Source organism: Oncorhynchus kisutch, linkage group LG15 (genome assembly GCF_002021735.2).
Source record: "Oncorhynchus kisutch isolate 150728-3 linkage group LG15, Okis_V2, whole genome shotgun sequence".
Lineage (NCBI taxonomy): Eukaryota > Metazoa > Chordata > Actinopteri > Salmoniformes > Salmonidae > Oncorhynchus > Oncorhynchus kisutch.
This window is the reverse complement of record NC_034188.2, coordinates 29,106,235-29,133,340: the sequence shown is the minus strand read 5'-3', so window position 1 is coordinate 29,133,340 and position 27,106 is coordinate 29,106,235. Positions and strand designations below refer to the sequence as shown.

The 27,106-nt window shown below is 41.7% G+C and overlaps 1 protein-coding gene across 4 annotated transcripts; it reads left to right on the top strand.

The window, feature by feature from the left end:
* The first annotated feature begins 496 nt into the window (after positions 1 to 496).
* On the top strand, positions 497 to 27,010 carry dgkq (diacylglycerol kinase theta). 4 transcript variants are annotated; one of them, XM_031790044.1, is made up of 24 exons: positions 530 to 1,288; positions 1,529 to 1,637; positions 3,328 to 3,407; positions 3,626 to 3,725; positions 7,938 to 8,023; positions 10,613 to 10,738; positions 10,813 to 10,966; positions 14,566 to 14,640; positions 17,560 to 17,660; positions 18,445 to 18,659; positions 18,838 to 18,928; positions 19,130 to 19,184; positions 19,330 to 19,391; positions 19,563 to 19,713; positions 19,905 to 19,943; positions 20,508 to 20,623; positions 20,756 to 20,907; positions 21,494 to 21,642; positions 21,784 to 21,962; positions 22,439 to 22,539; positions 22,825 to 22,971; positions 23,176 to 23,287; positions 23,474 to 23,626; positions 23,765 to 27,010. In XM_031790044.1, exons 2-24 carry the CDS (start codon positions 1,559 to 1,561, stop codon positions 23,864 to 23,866), a joined length of 2,625 nt encoding a protein of 874 aa, XP_031645904.1. In that variant the 5' UTR covers positions 530 to 1,288; positions 1,529 to 1,558; the 3' UTR covers positions 23,867 to 27,010. The 4 variants fall into 4 exon arrangements, with proteins under 4 accessions (XP_031645900.1, XP_031645904.1, XP_031645901.1 ...); XM_031790041.1 differs by having other exon boundaries at positions 1,529 to 1,750; XM_031790040.1 differs by having other exon boundaries at positions 497 to 1,750.
* Positions 27,011 to 27,106: the final 96 nt, after the last annotated feature.

The window sequence follows — 27,106 nt, the reverse complement described above, 5'->3', positions numbered from 1 at the left end:
TGTTCATAGGCCGTCATTGAAAATAAGAATGTGTTCTTAACTGTTAAACTGTCTAGTTAAATAAAGATTTAAAAAATAAATAATAACCGGCCTATATCCAAGAGTTGGTTGACTGATCAATTGAATGCCAGGGACGATAAGAAAGGCAGAAAGAGGCCCATTGGGGTTTATCACTTTACTTTTGAGTTGATAGGTTATAAGTATTGTCAAGTTTCCACCAATTCGTTTGACCACGGATAAGTATAATACTATAAGAACCCGCACTGACAGCTGTGTGTTATGTGTTATGCTATTAGTTTGTTGTTTTGTACTTACCATTACCCAGTGTTCGCGGGGTCCGACATGCCAATCAACCTGCTATCTTTCCAATCATGGGAATGCCTGGAATGTTCTGATGCCGGGCATCCTGGTGGTTGGCGGGGTGGCGTGGAGGGGTTCGGGCAGGGGGGTGGAGCATTGGAAGTTAAGACCAGGTTTAGCTATTGTTCTCTCTATTATGGCGGGCCTTCACGAGAGAAGGTCACGGTTGTTTTATTGGGTATCCTTCATTTATTTGGCGTGGGCTACGGCCAAACAGTAGCCTGCGTGAAGTTGGGTTAATACACCGTAAATTCGTAAACTCAATCCTCTGTCTGGACAATTGTTCCTTTTGAATCTAGTCAGGTCATTACAATACTGGTGACCGGTGGTAGGTGAAATGCCGCATGCCAAAATATTATGGGAAATACAAGTAGGCTAGTGAATAAAAACCAAGAGTTTGTTGCATTGTAAAAAAATATATTTTTTATAATCTAGAGAACTGCACAATGAGTTGTTAGGGCAATAGGGTCGCTTGCGCTTTATGGTCGAGATGGCTGCTGGAGCCCCGCAAGGATTTATCTGTTTGTGCTGTGCTTCATTTGCTTTGAAAATTCTGTGATGCTGGTCACTCACTCATGTCTAGGCGCTGTGAGGGCCAACCATGTCAGGGCGGATGAAAACCGCTGCACAACTATGAAAACTGCGGGCGGAAGTAGCTAGCAGCTGATGTGTAAAAGCTGCAAAAGAAAAACGGAGCAGGATAAAAACAACCAATTTAGTTAGCAATTTAAGTCGTTAATTAGTTAGATTGTCACTTGTTGCTTTGATGGATTTTCTTTGAACTTGCTTGCCTTTAATTTTTTTGCGAGTAAATTTAGCGTTTTGCTAACGTTAAGTTAGCCAGTAAGCTTCTTTTTCATGTTTCCTGGTGACGAGCCACAAGACTGAGTGTTTTGTCAATTAACCATATTTCTGGATCATTCAAGACGTATGTATTTTATTTTTTTGCAATGCTGGTAGCTAACTGCCATGTCTATTGTTGTTAGCTAACTTCATGACCGCTATAGCTCCAGCAGCAGCTGGCACCACTGGCTCCAAAGTGTAATGACACGGCGGTTGGGCATAACGTAGCTGGAGCTCGCTGATTTTGCCGCTTGGCAGCGGAAACATATTTTCACTCAAACACCCTAGCTACGTTTTCATTATACACGACTCTTGTGGTGCACAGATACGATGGCAAACAGCACTCGAACGAAGAATGAGAATTCCATCATGGAAAGCGCAAGCCCCCTGTCCGGGAGGAAAAAGGCACAACAATCCCCTGGGTCTCGCTCAAGGTACCATGTCAGTGCACCCGGACATTGTTTTAGGAAAGTGACTCTCACCAAGCCAACGTTCTGCCACAACTGCAGTGATTTCATATGGGGTCTTATCGGATTCATTTGTGAAGGTAGGCTGGTTTACATGAGACGTGACATTTGTTTTTGTTTCTTCACTTGATCAGACCAGTTGATTTGAAACGGCTCAACTGAAATGTAAAATGTGCTTGACGTTGGGGAATTTTCCTTGAATTGTTGAATTCTCAAACTGAAGCATTTTGGTTGACGTAATGCGTATAGGTTCTAAACTTGTCTAAATATTGTCGCCGTGTACAGTATGGCATGTTCCTAGAGCAGTACTTACCCAGATGGCAGTTTGTGTGCGTGTCGTAGGCGAGAGGAAGAGCTGTATGTGTGTAGTAACATTGTGTATGTGTGTGTGAAAGAGGCCTTGTCGTTGTGTCCAATACATTTGTGTGTGTAAAAATGTTAAACTGCAGCCTGTAGACCAATGCCATTATCATGCACAGACTGACATTAGGATGCTATCGATTAATGTAAATTCAGTAAAGTCCCTCTCCTTTACTCCATCTGAAAATGTACCTCCCATGAACATGTGTAAAAACATATAGGAAATAAAGCAATGCCTAGCCTTACACTGAAGCATGGGGACAGCACTGCATAACAGCATAAGACTGATGGACGGCACCCAGTGTTACCAGGCAGAGCGAACGAGGGGAAATGTAAAGTCTCTGGTGCGCAATTAGCTGCAGTCAAATCGTGATACACTTTAACTGGTCGGCATGGCAACAGGGGACTGGATGCTCGAGAGCAACAACAAAAAACTAAACACCCTAGACATGGCATAAGAAATGTTTATAATGCTACAGTGGTACTAGATTATAGATTTATGTGCCTTCTTATATGCTGTGACAGTCTATTTGCTAATGTGTCAAATGTGAAGCATAGACTGTATGTCCCCTCCGTGAAGGTGGATGCGATCATGCACTCTTGTTGTTAGACAGCTTGTCTTATTAGAACACTTGTTACTGTGCCATCTAGCAGAAGCCCATAATATCTCAGTAGGTCTATAGGGCTGCTTATGGCCTGGCTCAAGCAGTGTGTGCCCAGTGGGTTGTGACCAACCACTGCTCATTTCAACATATAGACCCTGAGCCGTAACCTTGTCAGGAACCAGTTTCAGTAGCACTTTCTATTCTATTGCATCATGACTGCCACAACTGTGTGCATCTGGGTGACACCGAGAATCAGATTTTCACTTAAAAACAACAACAATGATTGCAAAGTTAAACAAAGAATACAACTCTATACACAAGGACCACTTTTAACAATTTTCATAGAACACTATACAAAAACACATTTACTTATTTTTTTAAATTGAGCAATTATTGGTTTTTGTTTGGCATACAATTAAAGTAAAACATCTGAGTCTCAGTGTCACTTGGTTACTGTAGAATTGCCAATCTATAAAGATTATTACGAATACTTAGCAAATATTATAATGCATTATTGGGTGAAGGCATTACTAAAGCATTTACAAGATATTAGCCAATACAAAGGTAGTTTATAGACAGTGTAACACCAAAATCTCATTACAAGAAATGAATGGGACTTTAGATAGCCTTGTTACTGATGCTCCAAGGATGAATTGACTAGTTGACTGACTGGTGTCTCCTCCCACCCCTAGTATGTAACTTTATGTGCCATGAGAAGTGCCTGAAGACTGTGAGGACTGCGTGTTCATGTATGGCCCCGACGCTGGTGCGGGTGAGTGACAGCACAAAGTTAAACTGCTCTATTGCTGCTTGTGATTGTGGTTAGTGCATGCTAGCCCGACAATCCTTCGGCATGGTTTCAAGAGCTTTTACAACAGACCGTGTATATGCCACCAATGGCACAATGTACTTGCAACGTATGGCCAAAGTGTTGCATGTTTACTTCGTAGAAGTGTGCATATTCCTTTTTTGTCCATTTGTGAACTCCAGATCCCTGTGGCCCATTGCTTTGGTCCAGCAGGGCAGAAAAAGAGATTCTGCTGTGTGTGTCGAAAACATCTGGAGGGAAACACAGCCATTCGCTGTGAAGGTTCGTTTTCAAGAGCTTTCACAACAGACACTGTATATGCGACCAATGGCACAATGTACTTGCAACGTATGGCCAAAGTATTGCATGTTTACTTAGTAGAAGTGTGCAGGTCATGATGTTGTATATGGAAGCTAAACCTCAAGGTACGTGTACATAGGCCACATTGGACAGTAAACACACGTGTACTCACCCAAAGTAGATTTTCTATACACTCCCCTCCATATGTATTTAGAGAGTGATGCTAAAATATTACATATGGCTCTATACTCCAGCATTTTGGATTTGAAATCAAATGTTTCATATGAGGCAACAGTACAGAATGTCCCCTTCATACATATCTGATTTACAGTTTAGAAATTAAAGCACTTAATATATTTAGTCCACTATTTGAAGATGTCATATATATATTTGGACACATTTCACTTATAGTGTATTTAAAGTAGTCAAAGGTTTAGTATTTGGTCACATGTACCTTGCACACAATGTCTGTATCAAGCTTGTAACGCTATAAACTGGATGAATGCATTTACAGCTTGTTTGGTTGTGTTTCGCATTGTTTGGTCCAATAGGAAGTGAATGGAGAATAATGTATTGTGTCGTTTTGATTGCTAGTAAGAATAGATGTTTGTGAACACATCTACATGAATGTGGATGCTACCCAGTGGTGATTTTAGCATGTAAATCTTGGGGCAAATTCAACCTTCTTTTTTTTTAGATGCATGCCAACAAAGCCACTACACAACATTGTATTATTTGAATAGGCCTATGTGGTCTAAAAAGGAAGGAAAATACAATCATGAGGATCCACATTTATAGACAATATACTGACGCAATGACAGCACATTGCGCATACAAAACAACCCTCGCAAAATCAACTGGAATTACATGGGTAATTTACTGAACTTTTTGTTGAAAAAAACGATATTTGAATGGGAAGAGACTGTCACTGGCAAACATGGTTACAGACCCAACAACATTATATAGTATCCCCTCCTCCTTAAGAAAAGCACATGAGATAATTATAATACACAAAGTAAGCAAAACAATGAAATAATTCCAACATGGCCTAAAATGATGAATAAGATACTAATGAGATAGACCTATATAAGCAATAAAACAATTGAAATGTACAAACTATGGCATAAGGGCACGATGACCGGATAAGAGGCAAGCCGTCATTTCGATTAAGACATTAATGAGCGAGTAGTCGATATAACTATTTGTTCAGCACATTTCGCGACAGAATTCAGAACATGGGCCGGTCTTACAGCATTCTCCCTGTGCACCCTAAGAACGTAGGATAAATAACGGGGGCATATAAGCAGACAAAGAAAGCTCTTACCATATTTGATGGTGACATTTCTCTAAAACAGGCTATAGGCTACAGGTGCATCACCAAATCAGAACAGTAGGCTAAATTATGAGGGGAAAAGGGACCAAATTATTAGGCTGAGGCACATGCGCTACTAACAGCTTACTACACAACATACACTTACACGCAACCCAAACCGGCTGACATTTAGTCTTTCAATCACACACGTGGGTATAACCAATGAGGAAATGGCACGTGGGTACCTGCTTCTATAAACCAATGAATAGATGGGAGAGGCAGGACTTTCAGCGTGATCTGCGTCAGAAATAGAAAGGAGTTCTATTTTAGCCGTTGGCATCGCAGATGCTCATTGGTGCGTGCGAGCAGTGTGGGTGCAATAATTGAATAACATGGATTTCTACATTTATTTTGCGACGCTCACGCATGCGACGTGTCCGGCCTGGTCAGCATGTAACATCATTGGTCATGAGTATTACTTTCTTATCTACAGTATACATATCTCCCTGGCATTTTACATCATTTATGCAGCAGCATACAAGACATTTTTGGACTCACCGTTGTTGTGCTGTGCTCACTTGAACATGGTGCGGCTGTCCTTCTTGTGGGCAAACTTTGTTATCAAACTTTGTCACAGTCTGTCATTTTCTGAATTTATGGTGCTTTCAAGACAACTGAGAACTCTGGAAAAAAACAAGGTTGAATCATGATATCAGTGATTTTTCAGGTCGGAGCTCTACAAAGAGGCCCGAGTTCCCTACATGGAATTCAGAGTTGGATGACCGTTCAAAATGTGTTTTCCCAGTCAGAGCTTGTTTTTTTTCAGAGTGAAGCAATGGAGTATGAGATTTCCAAGTTTCCAGTTGTTTTGAACGCGGCATAAGTCATGCTGGACTGACAGCATGACCAATGTGAATGTTTATCATTTTAAGCTTGGAAAAGAGACCCTTTCAGAGAGATGTTTTAAATCCTCAAACCCAGACTTGGACCACACATCCTCTCCACCAAATAGCTGTCAGGGGAAGCAAAATAGTGATTGTTTTGCAACGCTTGCAGTTAGCCTTTGATTCCTTCCAAACCACTCATTGTTGAATTTCCGATTTCCTACTTGTTGTGTAATGTTTATGGCCAATGAGCACCGATACGATTTATCTATAATTTCTCTTCATATGACAAGTATTGAAAAGGATTTGCCTGTAAATTGTCAATGTGATTCATGATGATGACTGGTTGTCTAGCTAGCTAGGTAAGATTGTGAAAGTATGATGTTGACAGTACAATCAAAGCTATGGTAGATATAATGTGATTTGACGTCATTTAATCTCTGGCCAATGGCCTTAAGCCTTCTTGGACAGGGACTTCTAATGTAAATCTATGGCAGCACCCAAGGGGGCTTGAACTGCCTAGCTCTACCTGTAGATTCTCCGGTGAAGTAGTGTCCTCATGAGTGACAGAACACTGAGCTAATCACGCCGCAACTAGAGAAGATTACCAACCCCTACGCTCTGTATTTTCGCTGGCTTCCCCACCACCACAGAAAGCATTGAGCTGTGCTGAAACACCTACATTTTGGAGCTGCCTTACTCAAGAAAGAGACCGTGTTTGTATGCGGCTTTATTAAGTCTAATATTATTTATTTTTACATTATTTGCAAGCTGATATGTGATATCAATGAATGCCAAAATAAAATGCAAAACAGGCAACAAAAAAATACTAAACTGAACCGTTTGGGCTCAAAACCCATTCTCATGATATCAAATTGGTAGTTACAGTCTTGTCCCATTCCTGCAACTCCACAACAGGCGAAGGTCGAGAGCCATGCGTCCTCCAAAACACGACCCTGCCAAACCGCACTGCTTCTTGACACACTGTTTGCTTAACCCAGAAGCCAGCCGCACCAATGTGTTGGAGGAAACACCGTTCACCTGGTGATCGAAGTCAGCTTGCAGCTGCCCGGCCCGCCACAAAGAGTCGCTAGAGCGTGATGAGACGAGGAAATCCCGGCCGGCCAAACCCTCCCCTAACCCGAGCGACGCTGGGCCATTTGTGCGCCGCAGCATGGGTCTCCCAGTCACGGCCGGCTGTAAACACAGCCTGGGATCAAACCCGGGGCTGTGACACCTCAAGCACTACGAATCAGTGCCTTAGACCACTGCGCCACTCGGAAGGCCTGATTGAGAAAGTTAGAGGGACGAAGATCATATACCTTCCAAAAATGTTTTATCTCCCCCATCATTGGTAATGGTGAGAGGTTAGCATGCTTTGTTGTAGCCTCTGTAACTTTCTCACTCATCATTATTCATGATTTTTCTTAATCATGGTAAATATCAGGATTGATTTAGAAGTGTTCAGAAACATCTTATCTACCCACTTAGAAAGAAAATGACTCCAGCCATCACCATTCCGTTCCTATGGGGCAAAACATAACCCAAAACAATCTGCAAATGCATCCAACGAGTTTGTAAAGTCACAAGCTTGATGTAGTCATTGCATGCTAGGAATATGGGACTAAATACTCAACTTTTGATTACTTTAATACATTAAGTGAATTTGTCTATAAAGATATATAAAGTGCTTTCATTTCTAAACAGTAAATCAGATATGTATGAAAAGACCCTAAAATAAAAGGTAACATTCTCTACTGTCACCTCATATGAAACATGTTATCTCAAATCGAAACTGCAGTAGTAGGGGAATGTACTTTTACATTTTAGTAATTTAGCAGACACTCTTATCCAGGGCAACTTACAGTAGTGAGTGCATACATTTTCAAATAATGAGATTCACACTGTATTTAAACTTCCTTGGGGGAAATCTAACTGGTCCATCAGTCATAGTAGTGACTTTGACAGAAGTAATGTAACCTCTGTTTTCGGTTTCAGTTTGTGAGCTGCATGCCCACTCGGAATGTGCTGCATTCAGCTGTGGTGACTGTCGTCTCTGCCATCAGGATGGGAGTCAGGACTTTGTAAGTATTCCACGCCTTCTGTCTTAAAGGTGCATTGTGTTCACACCTTTTTCATTTAAAGTTAATCCAGCAAACCAAAATTGGTTATTTTCTTCTTTTGAAAGTTCCCAGAATATTTATTAAGTTGGGGCAAATGTTCTCATAACACATAAACGGTCCAATTGTGCTGATGATTATACAATGTTTTTATAAAACATTCGCCTGACGTTGCAAGAACATTCCCAGAACACATGTTGTCTATTCTTTAAATGTTCCCAGAATGTTTCATTAGGTTGTAGGAGCAGTCTGGTGGGAACATTGTGGGGCCATCACAAAATATATGTTCCAAAAACACAAACAGCTATCCAGTTGTGCTGATGATTGCAATGTTACTAATAGGTAAAAAAAACATTTGCCTGATGTTGCCAGAAATACATTTGTATGTTTACAATTGTCTTTAGGTTGTGGGAACATTGTGGGGATATGACAAGAGAGGTTCCCAGAAATACATTTGTATGTTTACAATTGTCTTTAGGTTGTGGGAACATTGTGGGGATATGACAAGAGAGAGGTTCCCAAAACACTAAAACTGATCAGTTGTGCTGACATTCATATGTTTGTGTCAAGGTGCACAAAACATCCTTTGATGTTGCAAGAAGGTTAACAGATCAGCCGTTTTCAGTTCTTTAAAGCTCCCCAAGAACACAGTGGCCTCCTTCATTCTTAAATGGAAGAAGTTTGGAACCACCAAGACTCTTCTTAGAGCTGGCCGCCCAGCCAAACTGAGCAATCGAGGGAGAAGGGCCTTGGTCAGGGAGGTGACCAAGAACCCTATGGTCATTCTGACAGAGCTCCAGAGTTCCTCTGTGGAGATGGGAGAACCTTTCAGAAGGACCACCATCTCTGCAGCACTCCACCAATCAAGCTTTTATGGTAGAGTGGCCAGACGGAAGACACTCCTCTGTAAAAGGCACAAGACAGCCCACTTGGAGATTGCCTAAAGGACTCTCAGACCAAGAGAAACAATATTCTCTGGTCTGATGAAACCAAGATTGAACTCTTTGGCCTGAAAGCGTCACGTCTGGAGGAATCCTGGTACCTGGATCTGCAGAGAAGAATAGGAGAAACTCCCCAAATACAGGGGTGCCAAGCTTGTAGCGTCATACCCAAGAAGACTCAAGGCTGTAATCGCTGCCAAAGGTGCTTCAACAAAGTACAGAGTAAAGGGTCTGAATACTTATGTAAATTTGCCAAAAATATGTTTTTGCTTTTACATTATGGGTTTTGTGTGTAGATTGAGGAAAAAAACAATTTAATCCACTTTAGAATAATGCTGTAATGTAACAAAAGCCAAGGGGTCTGAATACTTTCCAAATGTTAAAAAAGCATACGTTTGTTTGCGGCAGTATGTTCTAAGAACATTACCGGAACATTGTGTTAATACATTCCCTGGCAACCTAATGAGAGCCTTACCGGAATGTTCTGTGGTAGTTTTTACCGATGTTTCTGGTTTGCTGGGTGGTTTGTTGTTATCAATACGCATCATTAATTGTTAGGCCTATACAGGATCTTAATTTGACCACCCTGTTGCAGGAAATGACAACTTGTAGTGTATTCAAGGCTTTTAAAGTTTGTAATTTCCACTTAAAAATGTCCGACTTGATTTGTTCTAACGAAAAACGTATTAACCCATACAAAAATGTCCCTTAATTATCATCCACATTTCAATTCAAATTTCCTGGTGCTGCAGGATTATTTTCCTGCTGTGAGAAACTGGTCAAATTAAGACCCTATACCTTGGTAGGTGTATTGGATGACATCTCCATTAATGTTAGCAGTACATTCCAGTAATGTTTTTTCAGAACCAATTTAATTGAATCCAGGCCTCATTGCTGAAGAATGTTTAGAAAACATTATTGGAACAATCATGTCATAACGTCTCACTAATTTCATGAGAGCATTCCTTGCTTGTTTTTAATCTCCATCAACATTAGCAGAACATTCCTGTAATGTTTTCTTAGAACCTTTTCTATTGCTTTCACCGGAACATTGTGTTAATACAATCCCTGGCAACCTAATGACAACCTTCGGTGAATGTTACATGGTAATTAATACACATTTTAATGAATGTTAGAAGAACATTCCAAGGATATTTCATTTCAAGCATTTTCTTCGCAAAAATATTTGGGAATGTTATCATTCTAATGTTCGAAAAAAATTAATGGGAAACTTAGGGAATGTTCTGGGAATGTTCACAATTTGCTGGAAAGGTACAGTATTCTCAGTAGGTAAAGAGGCAAAACAGAAGACTAGAGCAAGGGTAGCACTTTTGAGGCGGATTTTAAGTTACAGATTGTAGCTTTAACACTGATAACCTGCCTCGGTCAGGGGAGGGATCATCTTGAGTCAAAGAGTTCCATGAGCAAGCACACTGAGACGATGTGAGAGAAATTACTGCTGTGCTGAGCAATATCAAATGTTTGGTCCAGCCAGTTCTACATTAAAGCAAATCCAGCAGGATAATGAGTGTATTCCGATGTGGTGACTAATTCACTTATTGCTTTTTCAACCACCTCTCTCTCCGTCTCCTTTTCTCTCTTCTTGTCCTAGGATACGCTTCACCACCACTGGCGGGAGGGAAACATCCCCTCAGGTGCACGCTGTGAGGTCTGCCGACGCACCTGTGGCTCCTCGGACGTCCTGGCGGGGATGCGGTGCGAGTGGTGTGGTATGACGGTAAGCCTCAAAACGACACCAAATGTACCGCCACTAAAGAACAACTATAGTTAATAATGTTTCATCCTTTGCAGACACACGCTGCCTGTTATGTCATTGTGCCTCCAGAGTGTGGCCTAGGACGTCTACGTAGCATGCTCCTTCACCCCGCTTGCGTGCAAATATGCTCGCGGAACTTCAGCAAGATGCACTGCTACCGCATCTCTGAGAGCTGCCAGAATGACCTGGGTAAGCTGGTGGTCTCCACCAATGTTCCCTCTAAGCTGCAAACTTCACTCAACGTTGTAGAGCAGTGGTCACCAACCGGTCCATCTCCAAGGCCTTCCTAGTTGATCGGCAAACATTTCTGTGGAAGAAAGAAAACAATGATAGGCTGTTGGCGGTAGGTGCATGTGATTCAGCTACACTGGGCCCCGGGTAGGCGAACTGTTGCCATTTTGAACCTTTTCATGTGTCTGAAGGTACAAATTCTGCCTTCCCGACGTGCCTGAAGAGCAAATCATGTACTCTACAGGCCTACCGCTAGACAATCGGATGGCTCAGATTACTGTGTCTGCAGTAACGTAGCAGGCATAGCTGGGGTGGCAGGTAGCCTAGTGGTTAGAGCTTTGGGCCAGTAACCGAAAGGTTGCTGGATCAAATCCCTGAGCTTATTAGGTAAAAATCTGTTGTTTTGCCCCTGAACAAGACAGTTAACCCACTGTTCCCTGGTAGGCCATCATTGTAAATAAGAATTTGTTCTTAACTGACCTGCCTAGTTAAATAAATAAATACAAATTAAAAAGCTACAGCAAAGTTCATACTGTGAGATTTCAAAATGTTTAAAACCATGACTAGAGAGAGACTGTCAATGAATACAGCAAAGAGCTGCTGGTTTTATGAGTGAGTTCATGTTTAAGTTCTTACTCAGCACTGTCAACACTTTGTATTCAACACTTTTATAAGGCATAAAATGCATGTTCTTCCTATTTCCACTCAGCTCTACAACAAGCAGTGCAGCAGTAATGAATGAGTAGGAAAGTGGTTTGCATTGTTATTATTATTAGCGGCTTGGGTGTTTTTTAATATCAAGGAATATTTCACTTTCTCTGTTCATAAGAGCAACAACATGAATTTGTGCATGAAGCAGAAATAATGCGGTCCGACTTGAGTTTCGGTGTCCCTTTTTGGTCAGTGTCAGTGGAGGAACCTCAGTCTGCTGCTCTCTCCCTCCACTGACACTGACTATCAGATGCAGGCACCATCAGTCCAGTAAAATAAAAAGCTAATTATTTAAATGTATGCTCACTCAGCTGTGCTTCACAAGTAATGCAAGAACTGATCTATTACCGGTGTGATCATACAGCCTACCTAATATAAAAAAAATAAACAATGCATTGGCAAAGCCAATATGTGGTGTTAATGTATTGGGCCTATAGCTTACTGCACAAACCTCGTTGCTACAGTACTGTTTTTAATTGGTTAATGTTGCGTAGGCTTACATTTTTTGAAGTCATGTTAAAAAACAATCTGAGTGGTCGATCTCGGCTTGCGTTTTGACTCATAAAAGGTTGGTGGCCACTGTTCTAGAGTTTTCCCTGCTGACACTATCAGCGTTTTCCTTTATTGTGGCAATTGTGATCGACTCAACGCAATATTAGCAGCTTTCAATGCAACATACCGAAACAAAACAAACTATGCAAGACATTTTGCATAGTTCTACAAGAGCACAAAATGTGTACATTTCTAGACATCTTTGAAAGCGAGTCAGGTAAAAAGATTTTTGTTTGTCTTAAAGGGGTAGTGTTGTATTTTTAAGACAGACAGGCTTGAATAAGGAGTTAATAGGCAGAGGGTAGCATCATTTGTCTGATTCTCTGTAATAATTGTATGGGAATTAATGATGCATTTTATTTTGTAAAGTGGTTTCTTGCATCACACAACACAACAAAATGTTCAGTCATCTCATTTTCTCTATTGTTATGATAGTAGGCCACTCTGGTAGGCCTACATTATGACCAAATAGCCACAGTAGCCTACTGAACCACTGTTAAAACTGTAACTTAAAGCAGGTACAGCCTCAGTGTTAACAGTAAACGCGCGCTGGAAATTGCACAGAATTTTCACAACATTCAACTTTGCGCTCAGCAGACCTGAAATTTGCTCAGGGCTGAATTTTTTTTGAGGGAACATTGGTCTCCACCGTCCATTAACCACCCCCATACCCAAAGCCACATCCTCTAAGCAACTGTTTCACACTCAGACATTACCATTCAAACTAATATAGACAGTGTGCACACAAAATATACACATTGGAAAGTAAATTAAGAATGTAATAAGATATACAGTGCATTTAGAAAGTATTAAGACCCCTTGACTTTTTCCACATGTTGTTATATTACAGCCTTATTAAATAAATAAACAATTCCTCATCAATCTACACACGCAATAACAACAAAGCAAAAACTGGTATTTCGAAAGTTTTGAAAATGAATTTAAAATAAAAACAGATACCTTATTTACATAAGTATTCAGACCATTTGCTATGAGACTCAAAATTGAATCCTGTTTCCATTGATCATCCTTGAGATGTTTCTACAACTTGGATTCCACCTGTGGTATATTCAATTGATTGGACATGATTTGGAAAGGCACACACTTGTCTATATAAGGTCCCACAGTTGACAGTGCATGTCAGAGCAAAAACCAAGCCATGAGGTCGAAGGAATTATCTGTAGAACTCCGAGACAGGATTGTGTTGACGCACAGACCTGGCAAAGGGTACCAAAACATTTCTGCAGCATTGAAGGTCCCCAAGAACACATAGGCCTCCGTCATTCTTAAATGAAAGAAGTTTGGAATCCCCAAGACTCTTCCAAGAGCTGGCTGCCCGGCCAAACTGAGCAATCGAGGGAGAAGGGCTCGGGGATTCGATCCAGCAACCTTTTGGTTGGTACCTAAAGACTCTCAGACCATGCAAAACCAGATTCTCTGGTCTGATAAAACCAAGCTTGAACTCTTTAGCTTGAATGCCAAGAATCACGTCTGGAGGAAACCTGGCACCATCCCTACAGTGAAGCATGGTGGTAGCAGCATCATGCTGTGGGGATGTTTTTTTCGCGGCAGGGACTGGGAGAATAGTCAGGATCGAGCGAAAGATGAACGGGGCAAAGCACAGAGAGATCCACAGTCTGAGCAGGTTAAGGTTCACCTTCCAACAGGACAGCGACCCTAAGAACAAAGCCAAGATTACGTAGGAGTGGCTTTGGAACAAGTCTCTGAATGTGTTTGAGAGGCCCAGCCAGAGCCCGGACTTGAACCCGATTTCTGGAGAGACCTGAAAATAGCTGTGCAGCGACGATCCCCATCCAACCTGACAGCTTGAGAGGATCTGCAGAGAAGAAAAAAACAATTTAATCAATTTTAGAATAAGGCTGTAATGTAACAATGTAGAAAAAGTCAAGGTGTCTGAATACTTTCCAAAGGCACTGTAACTGAATGGCTGAGTTTCCGTTCTGAAAATGTGAGACCTAGGCCTAATTCATTCTCTGACAATACCACACAGTCAACTTTTCAGTCCCTTTATAAACATTCTTACTTCTAGGCTGTTAGGAATGACGTCTGTCTTTGAGCAAGTGTCAACTTGTCGTTGTCTCTTGTTCTAGGTCAGACACGATGTCATTTGTCAAGCAAGATGAGCAACAATAAACTGTGGTTGACTTTGAAATTAAAAAAGCATTCCATGTTTCACACGTGTGTAAACTATGTGGGAAAACAAATGCAACGTTCATTCTATTTCCTCATTGTTTTCCTTCACTTACCTATACCTAACACTTTTGCTTCATCAGATAACCTGGACGAAGTTGACACCCAGATTCCAGCAACTACAAAGGAGAGCCAGCCGGCAACCACAGCGGATTCAGGTAGAGAGAGGATAAGTTGTCACGTGTATTTGGCCAGTAATGTTTCCCTGTGATCAGTGAAGTCACATCAAAACCGATACAATTATTCTATACTATATAACTATAGTTATATAAGAGTCCCTAATGTTTCTGTAAGAAGTTACAGTACCAGTCAACAGTTTGGACAAACCTACAGTTGAAGTCGTAAGTTTACATACACCTGAGCCAAATACATTTAAACTCAGTTTTTCACAATTCCTGACATTTAATCCTAGTAAAAATTCCCTGTCTTAGGTCAGTTAGGATCACCAGTTTATTTTAAGAATGTGAAATGTCAGAATAATAGTGGAGAGAATTATTTCTTTCATCCCATTCCCAGTGGGTCAGAAGTTTACATACACTCAATTAGTATTTGGTAGCATTGCCTTTAAATTGTTTAACTTGGGTCAAACGTTTCAGGTAGCCTTCCACAAGCTTCCCACAATAGGTTGGGTGAATTTTGGCCCGTTCCTCCTAACAGAGCTGGTTTGTAGGCCCCCTTGCTCGCACATGCTTTATCAGTTCTGCCCACTAATTGTCTACAGGATTGAGGTCAGGGCTTTGTGATGGCCACTCCAATACCTCAACTTTGTTGTCCTTAAGCCATTTTGCCACAACTTTTAGAAGTATGCTTGGGGTCATTGTCCATTTGGAAGACCCATTTGCAACCAAGCTTTAACTTCCTGACTGATGTCTTGATATGTTGCTTCAATATATCCACATAATTCCCCTCCCTCATGATGCCATCTATTTCATGAAGTGCACCAGTCCCTCCTGCAACAAAGGACCCCCACAACATGATGCTGCCACCCCCGTGCTTCACGGTTGAGAAGATGTTCTTCGGCTTGCAAGCCTCCCTCTTTTTCCTCCAAACATAATGATGGTCATTATGGCCAAACAGTTCTATTTTTGTTTCATCGGACCAGAGGACATTTCTCAAAAAAGTATGATCTTTGTCCCCATGTGTAGTTGCAAACCGTAGTCTGGCTTTTTTATGGATGAACCAGACTTGTGGAGGTCTTCAATTTGTTTTCTGAGGTCTTGGCTGATTTCTTTTGATTTTTCCATGATGTCAAGCAAAGAGGCACTGAGTTTGAAGGTAGGCCTTGAAATGCATCCACAGGTCGACCTCCAATTGACTCAAATGATGTCAATTAGCCTATCAGAAGCTTCTAAAGCCATGACATCATTTTCTTGAATTTTACAAGCTGTTTAAAGGCACAGTAAACTTAGTGTACTTCTGACCCACTGTAATTGTGATACAGTGAATTATAAGTGAAATAATCTGTCTGTACACAATTGTTGGAAAAATTACTTGTGTCATGCACAAATTAGATGTCCTAACCGACTTGCCAAAGCTATAGTTTGTTAACAAGAAATGTGTAGAGTGGTTGAAAAACGAGATTCAATGACTCCAACCTAAGTGTATGTAAACTTCCGACTTCAACTGTACTCATTCCGTGGTTTTTCTATATTTTTACTATTTTCTACATTGCAGAATAATAGTGAAGACATCAAAACTATGAAATAACACATATGGAAACATGTAGTAAGCAAAAAAGTGTTAAACAAATCTAAATATATTTTAGATTCTTGGAAGTTGCCACCCTTTGCCTTGGTAACATCTTTGCACACTCTTGTCATTCTCTCAACCAGCTTCATGAGGTATTCACCTGGAATGTATTTCACTCAACATGTGTGCCTTGTTAGAAGTTAATTTGTGGAATTTCTTTCCTTCTTAATGCGTTTGAGCCAATCAGTTGTGTTGTGACAAGGTAGGGATGGTATACAGAAGATAGCTATATTTGGTAAAAGACCAAGTCTATTTTATGGCAAGAACAGCTCAGCTCAAATAAGCAAAGCGAAATGACAGTCCATCATTACTTTAAGACATGAAGTTCAGTCAATCCGGAAAATCTCAAGAACTTTGAACATTTCTTCAAGTGCAGTCGCAAAAACCATCAAGCGCTATGATGAAACTGGCTCTCATGAGGACCGCCACAGGAAAGGAAGACCCAGAGTTACCTCTGCTGCAGAGGAGACGTTCATTAGAGTTACCAACCTCAGAAATTGCAGTCCAAATAAATGCTTCACACAGTTCAAGTAGCAGACACATCTCAACATCAACTGTTCAGAGGAGACTGCGTGAATCAGACCTTCATGGTCGAATTGCTGCAAAGAAACCATTACTAAAGGACACCAATATTAAGAAGAGACTTGCTTGGGCCAAGAAACACGAGCAATGGACATTAGACCAGTAAAAATCTGTCCATTGGTCTAATGAGTCCAAATTTGAGATTTTTGGTTCCAACCGCTGTGTAAGGGCTATTTGACCAAGAAGGAGAGTGATGGAGTGCTGCATCAGATGACCTGGTCTCCACAATCACCCGACCTCAACCCAATTGAGATGGTTTGGGATGAGTTTGACCGCAGAGCAAAGGAAAAGTAGCAAACAAGTGCTCAGCATATGTGGGAAGTCCTTCAAGTCTGTTGTAAAAGCATTCCAGGTGAAGCTGGTTGAGAGAATGCCAAGAGTGTGCAAAGCTGTCATCAAGGTAAAGGGTGGCTACTTTGAAGAATCTAAAATCTATTCTGATTTGCTTACTACATGATTCCATATGTATTATTTCATAGTATTTAATGTCTTCACTATTATTCTACAATGTAAAAAATAGTACAAATAAAGAAAAAACCCTTGAATGGGTCCAAATGTTTGACTGGTACTGTATTTTGTGTTGCTTTAACTGTGTGTGCTATTTGGAGCAAGACACTGAGCTAACGAGTCCTAACGCTCCCAATGTTCAGCATTTGCTAATGTTTAGTAATCTATCCTAATTATACAGGTCCATACATGTAGAATTTCCCACGTTTGTCTAAAGAGTGTTTTTTTGCAAACTTCAGGGAAGCAGGTTCTCAAGGTGTTTGATGGGGACGATGCAGTCAAGCGCAGCCACTTCCGCTTGGTCTCCATTCCTCGGATAACCAAGAATGAGGAAGTGGTGGTGAGATTCTCCCCATTCCCTAAAACTGGATTAACACGGGATTATTTCCACTCTTTTCTGGCATCTAGTGATTCATTATTTTTAGAGTGCATTTATTTTCTCCTTCCTGGATATCTGCTGTGTATGTAGCCTTTAGCCCTGCTCTGTCACACCTGATTCAAGGTCCTGATGTTCAGCTGGTCAGCAGTGGTGTTAAGTAAAAATACATTCAAGTATTACTTAAGTCGTTTTTTTCTTCATATCTGTACTTTACTATTTATAATTTTGACAACATTTACTTCACTACAATCCAAATGAAAATAATGTACTTTTCACGCCTGTATCAAGAGAACATCCCTGGTCATCCCCACGGCCTCTTAACTGGCAGACTCACTAAATCTTCATTTGTAAATGAGGTCTGAGTATTGGAATGTGCCCCTGGCTATCTGTAAATTTTAAAAAACAAGAAAATTATGTTGTCTGGTTTGCTTAATTTGAAATGATTTATACTTTTACTTTTGATACTTAAGTATATTTTAGCAATTAGCTTTCGATACTTAAGTATATACCAAATACTTTTAGACTTTTACTCAAGTAGTATTTTAATGGGTGACTTTCACTTTTACTTGAGTTGTTTTCTATTAAGGTATCTTTACTTTACTGACAATTGGTTACTTTTTCCACCACTGACTATGCAAAGTTTTTAAGTACTACTGTTCGTTAGAATCAGGTCAGGTGTGTCAAAGCCTGCACTCCCAGTAGGTCTCTCCAGGAGGATGATCACTGATCTAATCCCTGTCTGCAGGAGTCAGCGTTGAGGACCTTCTACATCCCAGATGACTCGCTGGACTACGAGCTCCAAGACAACGGCCAGCAGGCTCTACACAGCAATGACATCCTCAACCGTAACGGCACCCCTGACGAAAAGGCCATCTTTAAGGAGAATGTGCCTGAGGCGTGGCTTCTAAGGGCCAAACCCCAGGACACAGAGGTCCTCAAGGTTTATGCTGGCTGGCTCAAGTGAGTACTGCAGGGGGACAATACTTAGTCATTGGGCAAATCTCAAATGACTATTCCCTAAAAGTGCATTCCTTTTTGAACAATCCTTTGCTGTGGCCTAATGAGTTGTTCCCATGGTAAAAGTTGCCCTTATACCATACCTCTATCTCCCATCTCTACTGCCTGGCTCTGTTTACAGGGTTGGTGTGGCGTACATATCCATCTCCATCTCCAAGAACAGCACAGTGGATTCTGTCATTAAGGAGGTCCTCACTCAACTGGGAAGACAGGTACAGTTTACCAGCAGGTCTCCAACATAACACACCCAGTCCACCTTAACTGCAGCTTGGCACATACCTTGGCACTAGTATTGTTCACAGAAATTGCAATTAATGGTTTTACTAGAGACTCCATTGCTCTGACTGTATAAACGTATCTGTTAATGACAACCCTCGTTCAATACTGTTGTTTGGTGATGCTCTTTTCTCCAGGACGAAGACCCATCAAGCTTCAGCCTTGTGGAGGTTTACATGGGCAGTAAGCAAGGTCAGGAAACAGGGAGGTGGCAGACCTATACACCAAGGCTGGGTTTTTACATAGCAAGTGTCATACTCTGTTTATTATATGCCTTCATTACTGTATCTTATCAAAGTTCACTGACGGGGTGTGTTATTTCTCTCTCTACATTCAGTTCAGAGACAAGGGCTGACAGGCCAGGAGCTGCTACTGTACAAACTGCAGGAGATAAGGAAGGTATGAGGAACTTCAACCTGACATTTAAGTTTATGGGCGATCGGGTGTGCATAACGTAACAAAATGTGGAAAAGGTCAAGGGGTCTGAATACTTTCCTAATGCACTGTATGTGTGTGTAGTTGTTTATGAACAGGCGTGTGTGTTTATCTTTGTCTTTTTGTTTCTGACAGATCTCCCTAAGGCAGATGAACCAGACCCGTTTCTACATAGTGGAGAGCAGGAAGCAAGTTGTGCAGGTCAACCTGCTGCTGGAGGGACTGCCTGTACAACTGAGCAAGGAGGAATATACCAACCTGCTACAGGAGCACTTAGCTATCAAGAGTGAGTCTACACACATCGCATCACCATGCTGCTCCTTTTCTATAATTAAAACGGATGGAATCCCACGGTATTCAGTGTTGTTCCGCTTTACCGCAGAAATCCTCCTGAACATTTGCCTTGAAATAGACTATAGTTGATTGAAATGTGATTAAGACTGTTGTTAACTAACTAGATTTGAATCTGCTCCTTAGGTCACTTGGTCACCATCACACATGTTTACGGGAGCCAAGGTGGGTATGTCGCCATGGAAACAGCCAGTGGAGCACCACCTTCCCTTTTCCACCCCCCCTCCAACTCATCCCACTCTTTTCTCCCCACAATCCCCTCCCTGTCCCCCTCCCTGTGCCCTCATTCCACATAATCCCCATTCAGGACACACAGGCTTTAGTTGGCTCTGAAACAGACGGTCTGTTCTGGGCTGTGTGTCCCTGCTTGACACTGCTCAAGTCGCTCCTCTGTTGCCGCAGGCCACTGCAGCAGGGTCCTGCCCCATTCAGTGTTATATAAGCCTCTTTCTTACTGACTGTGAGTGTCCCACTGCAGCTGCCACTTCCCTAGAGCTAAATGGGCCATTTATATCAAGCCTGCTGTATGGCCCATAGCCATTTATCTTGCGATGTCTTTATTATAATATACTATTTATTTGTGGAGAATGTTTGGTGCAATACATCCAAAGTACTAAATGTCATTATAACATTGAATGTGTGCCAGTCTGGGCTATATGAGAGGTCATATTTACAGTGCTTGTTATGCAACATCACATCCTGAGGTTTGCTTGTCTGTCTGAGTTGTAGGTGCAGTAGTGGTGCAGATAACGTGCTTCTCTGAGGCTGAGAGGATCTACATGTTAGCCAAAGACACGTCTGTCAGCAACCAGCAGCTGACCTCCCTAGTCATACCAGAGATCATGGTAATGCTGCATCAATGTGAAGTAAACAATCCCAGATCCCAATTGAATGTGTCATTTACATGACCAAACCTTTTTAAAGAAGCTGGCTTGCTTTACTCCATTGACTGTGCTGCTGTTGTAACTCCCCTGCAGCACAACAAGTTGCCCAAAGGTGGCTCGCCCCTACTGGTGTTTGTCAACCCCAAGAGCGGCGGGCTGAAGGGCCAAGAGCTTCTTTATGGCTTCCGGAAGCTTCTCAACCCCCACCAAGTGTTTGACATGACCAACGGGGGACCGTTGCCTGGGTGAGACAAGTGGTGGTTAGCCTCATTCAGCAGTGTGATGTGAGAGCTGTTGTGTTTGTAGAAGGGGGGTCTGTATTGTGCAATGTTTTTTCCACAAGGTCTTTGGAAGGAGTTTTTTTCTACTATGTATGTTTGTTAGCCATGACACGGACACAAAGAAATTAGCCAACCAGCGAATACATGATTGACTTTAAATATATATGTTGTAGAAAATAATAGAAACATTGTTATTTATGTAAGATATATCTAACTAGCTTACTAGGCTATAATTCTAACCAATGAAAGAGATAGATATATCTAACTAGCTTACTAGGCTATAATTCTAACCAATGAAAGAGATAGATATATCTAACTAGCTTACTAGGCTATAATTCTAACCAATGAAATAGATAGATATATCTAACTAGCTTACTAGGCTATAATTCTAACCAATGAAATAGATAGATATATCTAACTAGCTTACTAGGCTATAATTCTAACCAATGAAATAGATAGATATATCTAACTAGCTTACGAGGCTATAATTTTAACCATTGAAATAAGCACATTATCTCTTTTTTATGTTATTTTATTCTATCCTCCACAGACTGCACACGTTTAGAGAGGTACCCCGCTTCCGAGTTTTGGTGTGTGGGGGAGATGGGACGGTGGGCTGGGTCCTGGGGGTCCTGGAGGCCATCCGACACAAGCTGGTCTGTCCTGAGCCCCCCATTGGTATTGTCCCACTGGGCACAGGTGAGAGGACACACCCTTCTCTTCTGATCACTGTAGTGTGCGTAAGTTAGCTTTAATCAGTATATATCAGTAGTTGAACAACCCCCCCCCCCCCCCCCCCCCCCCCCCCCAATATCTTCTCCCCCCAATGCCTTCCATCAGGTAATGACCTGGCGCGGATCCTGCGCTGGGGGGCGGGCTACAGCGGAGAGGACCCCCACCACATCCTTGTGTCTGTAGACGAGGCGGAGGAGGTGCAGATGGACCGCTGGACCATCCTGCTGGATGCACAGGAAGTCACAGAGGACGGCAAGGAGAACGGCTTCCTGGAACCACCAAAGGTACAATCAGATGAATGCAGATATAACAATGGCAATAGTTATAATTTGAATCATAACTATAATGCCAAGAGATCTTGGTCCCTAGCTGTGTGTTACCGCTTTCCATGTCTGTTGTCTGTAACTTGTGAGGTGTGGAAACACTTTGTTGCTTTTATGAATTTTGTCTGGCTGCTTTTTGTTCTATGTTGCTCTGTCTGTATGCTACATCTTGCTTGTCCTATGTTGCTCTGTCTGTATGCTATGTCTTGCTTGTCCTATGTTGCTATTGTCTATATTGTAATTGTTTTTAATAACCTGCCCAGGGACTGCGGTTGAAAATGAGCCGGCTGGCTAAAACCAACACTTTTACTGAAACGTTGATTAATGTGCACTGTCCCTGTAGAAAATAAAATCAACTCAACTCAATCTATTCAGTTGATACATGGGCACGCTGGTCGTCCTGGTCATTCATTTACTGGTGGTCTCCCTTGTTGCAGATAGTGCAGATGAACAATTATTTTGGTCTGGGCATCGATGCTGAGCTCAGTTTGGACTTCCACCATGCCCGTGAAGAAGAACCAGGAAAGTTCAACAGCAGGTAGGAGACAACCTCCAGTAAGAAGCTGCTTTAAAATGTCTCAAAAAAGAGAACATCCCCAAAACGACTTATCCTTGTTGTGTGTGTGTGTGTGTGTGTGTAGCAGTGGAGGCTGCTGAGGGAGGACGGTTTATAATAATGATTGGAACGAAGCTAATGGAATGGCATTAAACACCTGGGAACCATATTTGATGTATTTGATACCATTCCACTAATACTGCTCCAGCCATTACCACTAGCCCATCCTCCCCAATTAAGGTGCGACCAACCTCCTGTGGTATGTAGGTTCCATAACAAAGGTGTGTACCTGAAGGCGGGTCTGCAGAAGCTGAGCCACACACGGAACCTTCACAAGGACCTTAAACTGCAGGTGGACAAACAAGAAGTGGAACTGCCCAGCATAGAAGGCCTCATCTTCCTAAACATCCCCAGGTAGGAAATACACACAAAAACACACAGGGTTCAACTCTACACGCGGCTGAGAGTCAGACACTCATGACGTATGACATTCACTTCAAGATACATGCTCATGAAGAGGAATGGCCTCACACACGGTCCGCTTACTCACACAAACCTAAAAGTACATAACGATCTGTAACACAGTCAGTACTTACAACTGCGTGTGTGTGTGTTCAGCTGGGGCTCTGGGGCAGACCTGTGGGGATCAGAGGGTGACTCGCGCTACGGGAAACCACGCATTGACGATGGCATGCTGGAGGTGGTGGGGGTGACCGGGGTAGTGCACATGGTGAGTTCATCACCTACTGCCCTTACTCTGTTGACTACCATGTATGTCCTGATACCACAGAGAAGAGAGACATCAGTGCTAAAAAGGATCCCAGTGTTTCAGAACGTTTTCTCCAGTGTACAGCGTTAAAATCAGGATACCACGAATGAGGTTTGTATACAGATATATCTGTGTTGTGTGGTCCAGGGCCAGGTGCAGGGCGGCATGCGTTCTGGGATCCGTCTCGCCCAGGGCAACTACGTGCGTATCACAGTGACCAAGCCCATCCCTGTGCAGGTGGATGGAGAGCCCTGGATCCAGGCCCCTGGAAATATCATCATATCTGCAGCAGGCCCAAAGGTAACAGCTTTTTCCTACTATAATGGGGCAAATAGTTACAACTTTACTGTGGTCTCCTTCACCATGGATGCAAATCTCCCATAGCTATCTATAAAGTAAAGCGCTGTTAAGCTATCGTGTCCTTGATGCTGTGTTCAGGTACGGATGCTGAGGAAGTCCAAACACAAACAGAAGAAGCAGCCTGCCAGCCTGAAAGAGAGGCGATCCGAAAGCCCTTCGTCCAGCGATGGGGGACACTGATGCCCCCCCCAACACCTGCTCCTTGGTGTCACCATGTGAGCATGGTGGCCTGTTGGCTGCTCTAAACAGCTGTGGCAGGGGCCCGTGTGCTCCATAGGCTCTCAGATGGTTTGCGTAGCTAGCACTGTCATCTCCTGGAGTGTTACATTGATAAAGGAGGAGATATCACAAGCATTTAGCAGTCCCTCTCATTCTCATCTTACTGCTGATCAATTTCACCTCTGTTGGGTTCGGTTGCCCCAGTTAAGATCATTCAGATTAGCTTCCTGTCTGATTTGTTAGTTGTGTTTTATTTTTGCAGTCCTTCAGAGTTGGTATGGCCTGGCATTTATCGAAGACAAATACATTGTAACAATTGGCCGTGGTATTATCTGGTACTATAGCATTTGGTACCAGGTGGTTACAATGAGTCCCCAAGAAACCGAGAGGTGTTTATGGACAACATGTAATTAGTGTGTTACCGTGTAATATCAAAGTAAATACCAGATGGTAAAATAAAGAGTAATTGTTGCTTTTTAAAAGTTCAGACATCAAGCTGCTTGCTGGATTAACGTCAAATAGTCTACTACTTGACAAATGACCTACTACTTGACAAATAGGCTACTACTTGACAAATAGGCTAGTACTTCGCAAATATTCTACTACTTGACAAATAGTCTCTTACTACTTGACAAATAGTTTAGTACTTGACAAATTGTTTAGTATTTGATTTGACAAAGTACTAGTATTAATGTAAAACAACAACTTACCAAAGTAAAAATGCTTACGTGTAGTATATTAGAGTGAAAAAAACTCACTATTTGCCTAAAACCCCACTAGCCATTCAATAACAATTCTAGGAAGTGCATGTGAGACATTGCATGTTATTTGATACGTACATGTTTCATTCAGTTGTAATACTTTGAGGAAAATCGATATTCCAAGTGGAGACTTACGACAGTAGCCTCAGAAATATGCACATCCGCACAGACAAACACACTCCCATCTTAATATTCAGTTAGTGCATACTCAAGTCTGTTGCCAAGTTCCTCCTATTGTTTATAACCTCTCTCTGTAGCAGTCACCCTCGCTGCAGAATAAGTACTCACCTCACTTAATGCCTCACAAATGTATTCCAAACATAAGTATCATTGTGTTTGAATGGAATCATAACTTGAATGTTGCACTCCATTCGTTGTTTTACATATCTCTGTTGCTGCTCATTTTTTTGTAGCTGATGGAATGAATGCAGGGAGGAGACCACCAGCCAATCCTAAATATGCATTATAAACTAGAGAGATTTGTGTTGTATTTCTCCAGTCATTTGCTTGGCCTGGAGGCCATGTTTCATCCATAGTAGAGATGGTACGCCTGAGTACCTGTTCTCTTGTTGTCAGCACTTCGTCCGCATTCCTGGTGATGTAGAATTTACAAGAAATGCAGTCATGAAATAACTCCTTCATTTGAAGGAGAATCTCATTTTTTACACTCCAGCACGTGATGTCGCTGGAACAGTATTTGATTGATTCTAAGTTGACTCACTTTTGTGACTTGGTGCTAGTGTGTAGCAAAAAGTTTGAATCATTCACTCCACTAACAGCTTCGGGCCCTATTCACTCAAAACTGGTAAGCTGGTGTTGTGGTTGAGTCAGAATCTGCAGTCCTTTTATGCGGTCTGAAAGTATTTGTGAAAGCACAGTATTTCCAAGTTGCATTGACAGCTAACTGGGCTTGAATGAATAGGGTCCTAGACAGTTGGGTCCTCATGGCCCAGTAAACACACCCACTGTGGTGATTTCACCTGTGGTTCCTCATTGGCTGTGTTCCAATCATCGTAATTACTTTCTTTCCTTGTCTCTTCTCCTTCCTGAACACTAGTAAATGAAGGGCTTGGATAGGTACTCACCATATATCATAGAGACTTATGACAAGGACATGAACCCATTTTAGACTGAGGGGACACAGCTATTGTGTTGTGAAATGCATGTACCGTCAACAGCCTGTGTAAAAGAAAAACGGGAGTAAACATAGTGACGTTTTTAGCTGTTTAGCTCTAATATGAGAATGTCCATGTGTATTCCATTTAGAAGCATAAAGTGTTTCTGTGTATACAGTATGTGAAGACAAGGATTGGTTTTAGATCAATAAGTATCTTTGGTATCTGTCTTTGGTGTCAGTGGTCAGCTCTGTTCTGCAGTGCTCATTGGGATAGTCCGTCTTTTACAACCATTGCTGTGAGGTTTTGTCACACCATAACTCCATCACCAAAAGCAATCCACTCCAAAGATAATGCTCCAATAGGAATGCCCCTTTCACCCCTCTCATAAGACGGAAGAAAGTCCACACCAAGGGATGATTTGAATATACATGGAAGAAGTGATGACTGATTCCTGGCAAATGCATCAGCACACAGTTTGATGGCTATCAATCATAACAATTTTGTGTTTGCCCTAAAAAGTGCCATTATTTTAATACATTTTTTATTTCTCCTCAATGTTGCCGCACTGAAAACTCCATAACAGCATTGCGTCAATGCCCAAGGTACTGTTTTGTGTTGAATGTCGCTTATGTGTATATCGTAGTAAGTTTACAGCTTCTGCATCATTTGTGCCTGTTGCTGTGCGATGAACCTTCAGGCCAAAGTGTCATTCTGTGTTGTCATTAGACCTAACCTCCACGTGGTGCCTCATTCAAGTGCTTCTAGAACCTTGGTGGTATTACCTGTGTGTCAAAGTGTTTAACATGATGTGTGGTCCACTCCTGCTGGTGCAGTGATTGAATATCTTCATCTAGGCATTTTTAGACCATTTTGAGCTAATGTGCCTATAGATGACTTATGTTGTCAATTCTGTGTTTTTATTTGATTTGCCGTAATAAAAGGTATTTTACGTTTTTACCAAGTCTAAATAGCAGTTAAAAGCTAAATGAATAAATATGTATATTTTTGCAGACAAAAGCTGTTTTTAGTTTGAACTGTAAATTGCACTACAGGGTGACGGTATTGACGGTATTGTTTTACAGATGCTTTTAGGTGTTAAGTTTGGTTACTCTGATGTTTAAAAAACTAAATCTAAAGATATATGTGAAAATAACTAAAGATATATGAAAAGATTCTGTGTAACAATTGTGTCCAGTTAAAATAAAATCAAGAAATGGGACATCTTATGTATTATTGTACCTGAGTTTTTATTGTAGTTGGGAAGTCATATCTGGGATACGGGAAGTCTGGGAAGTCATGTCCGTGTCGAATACTACAAAAAA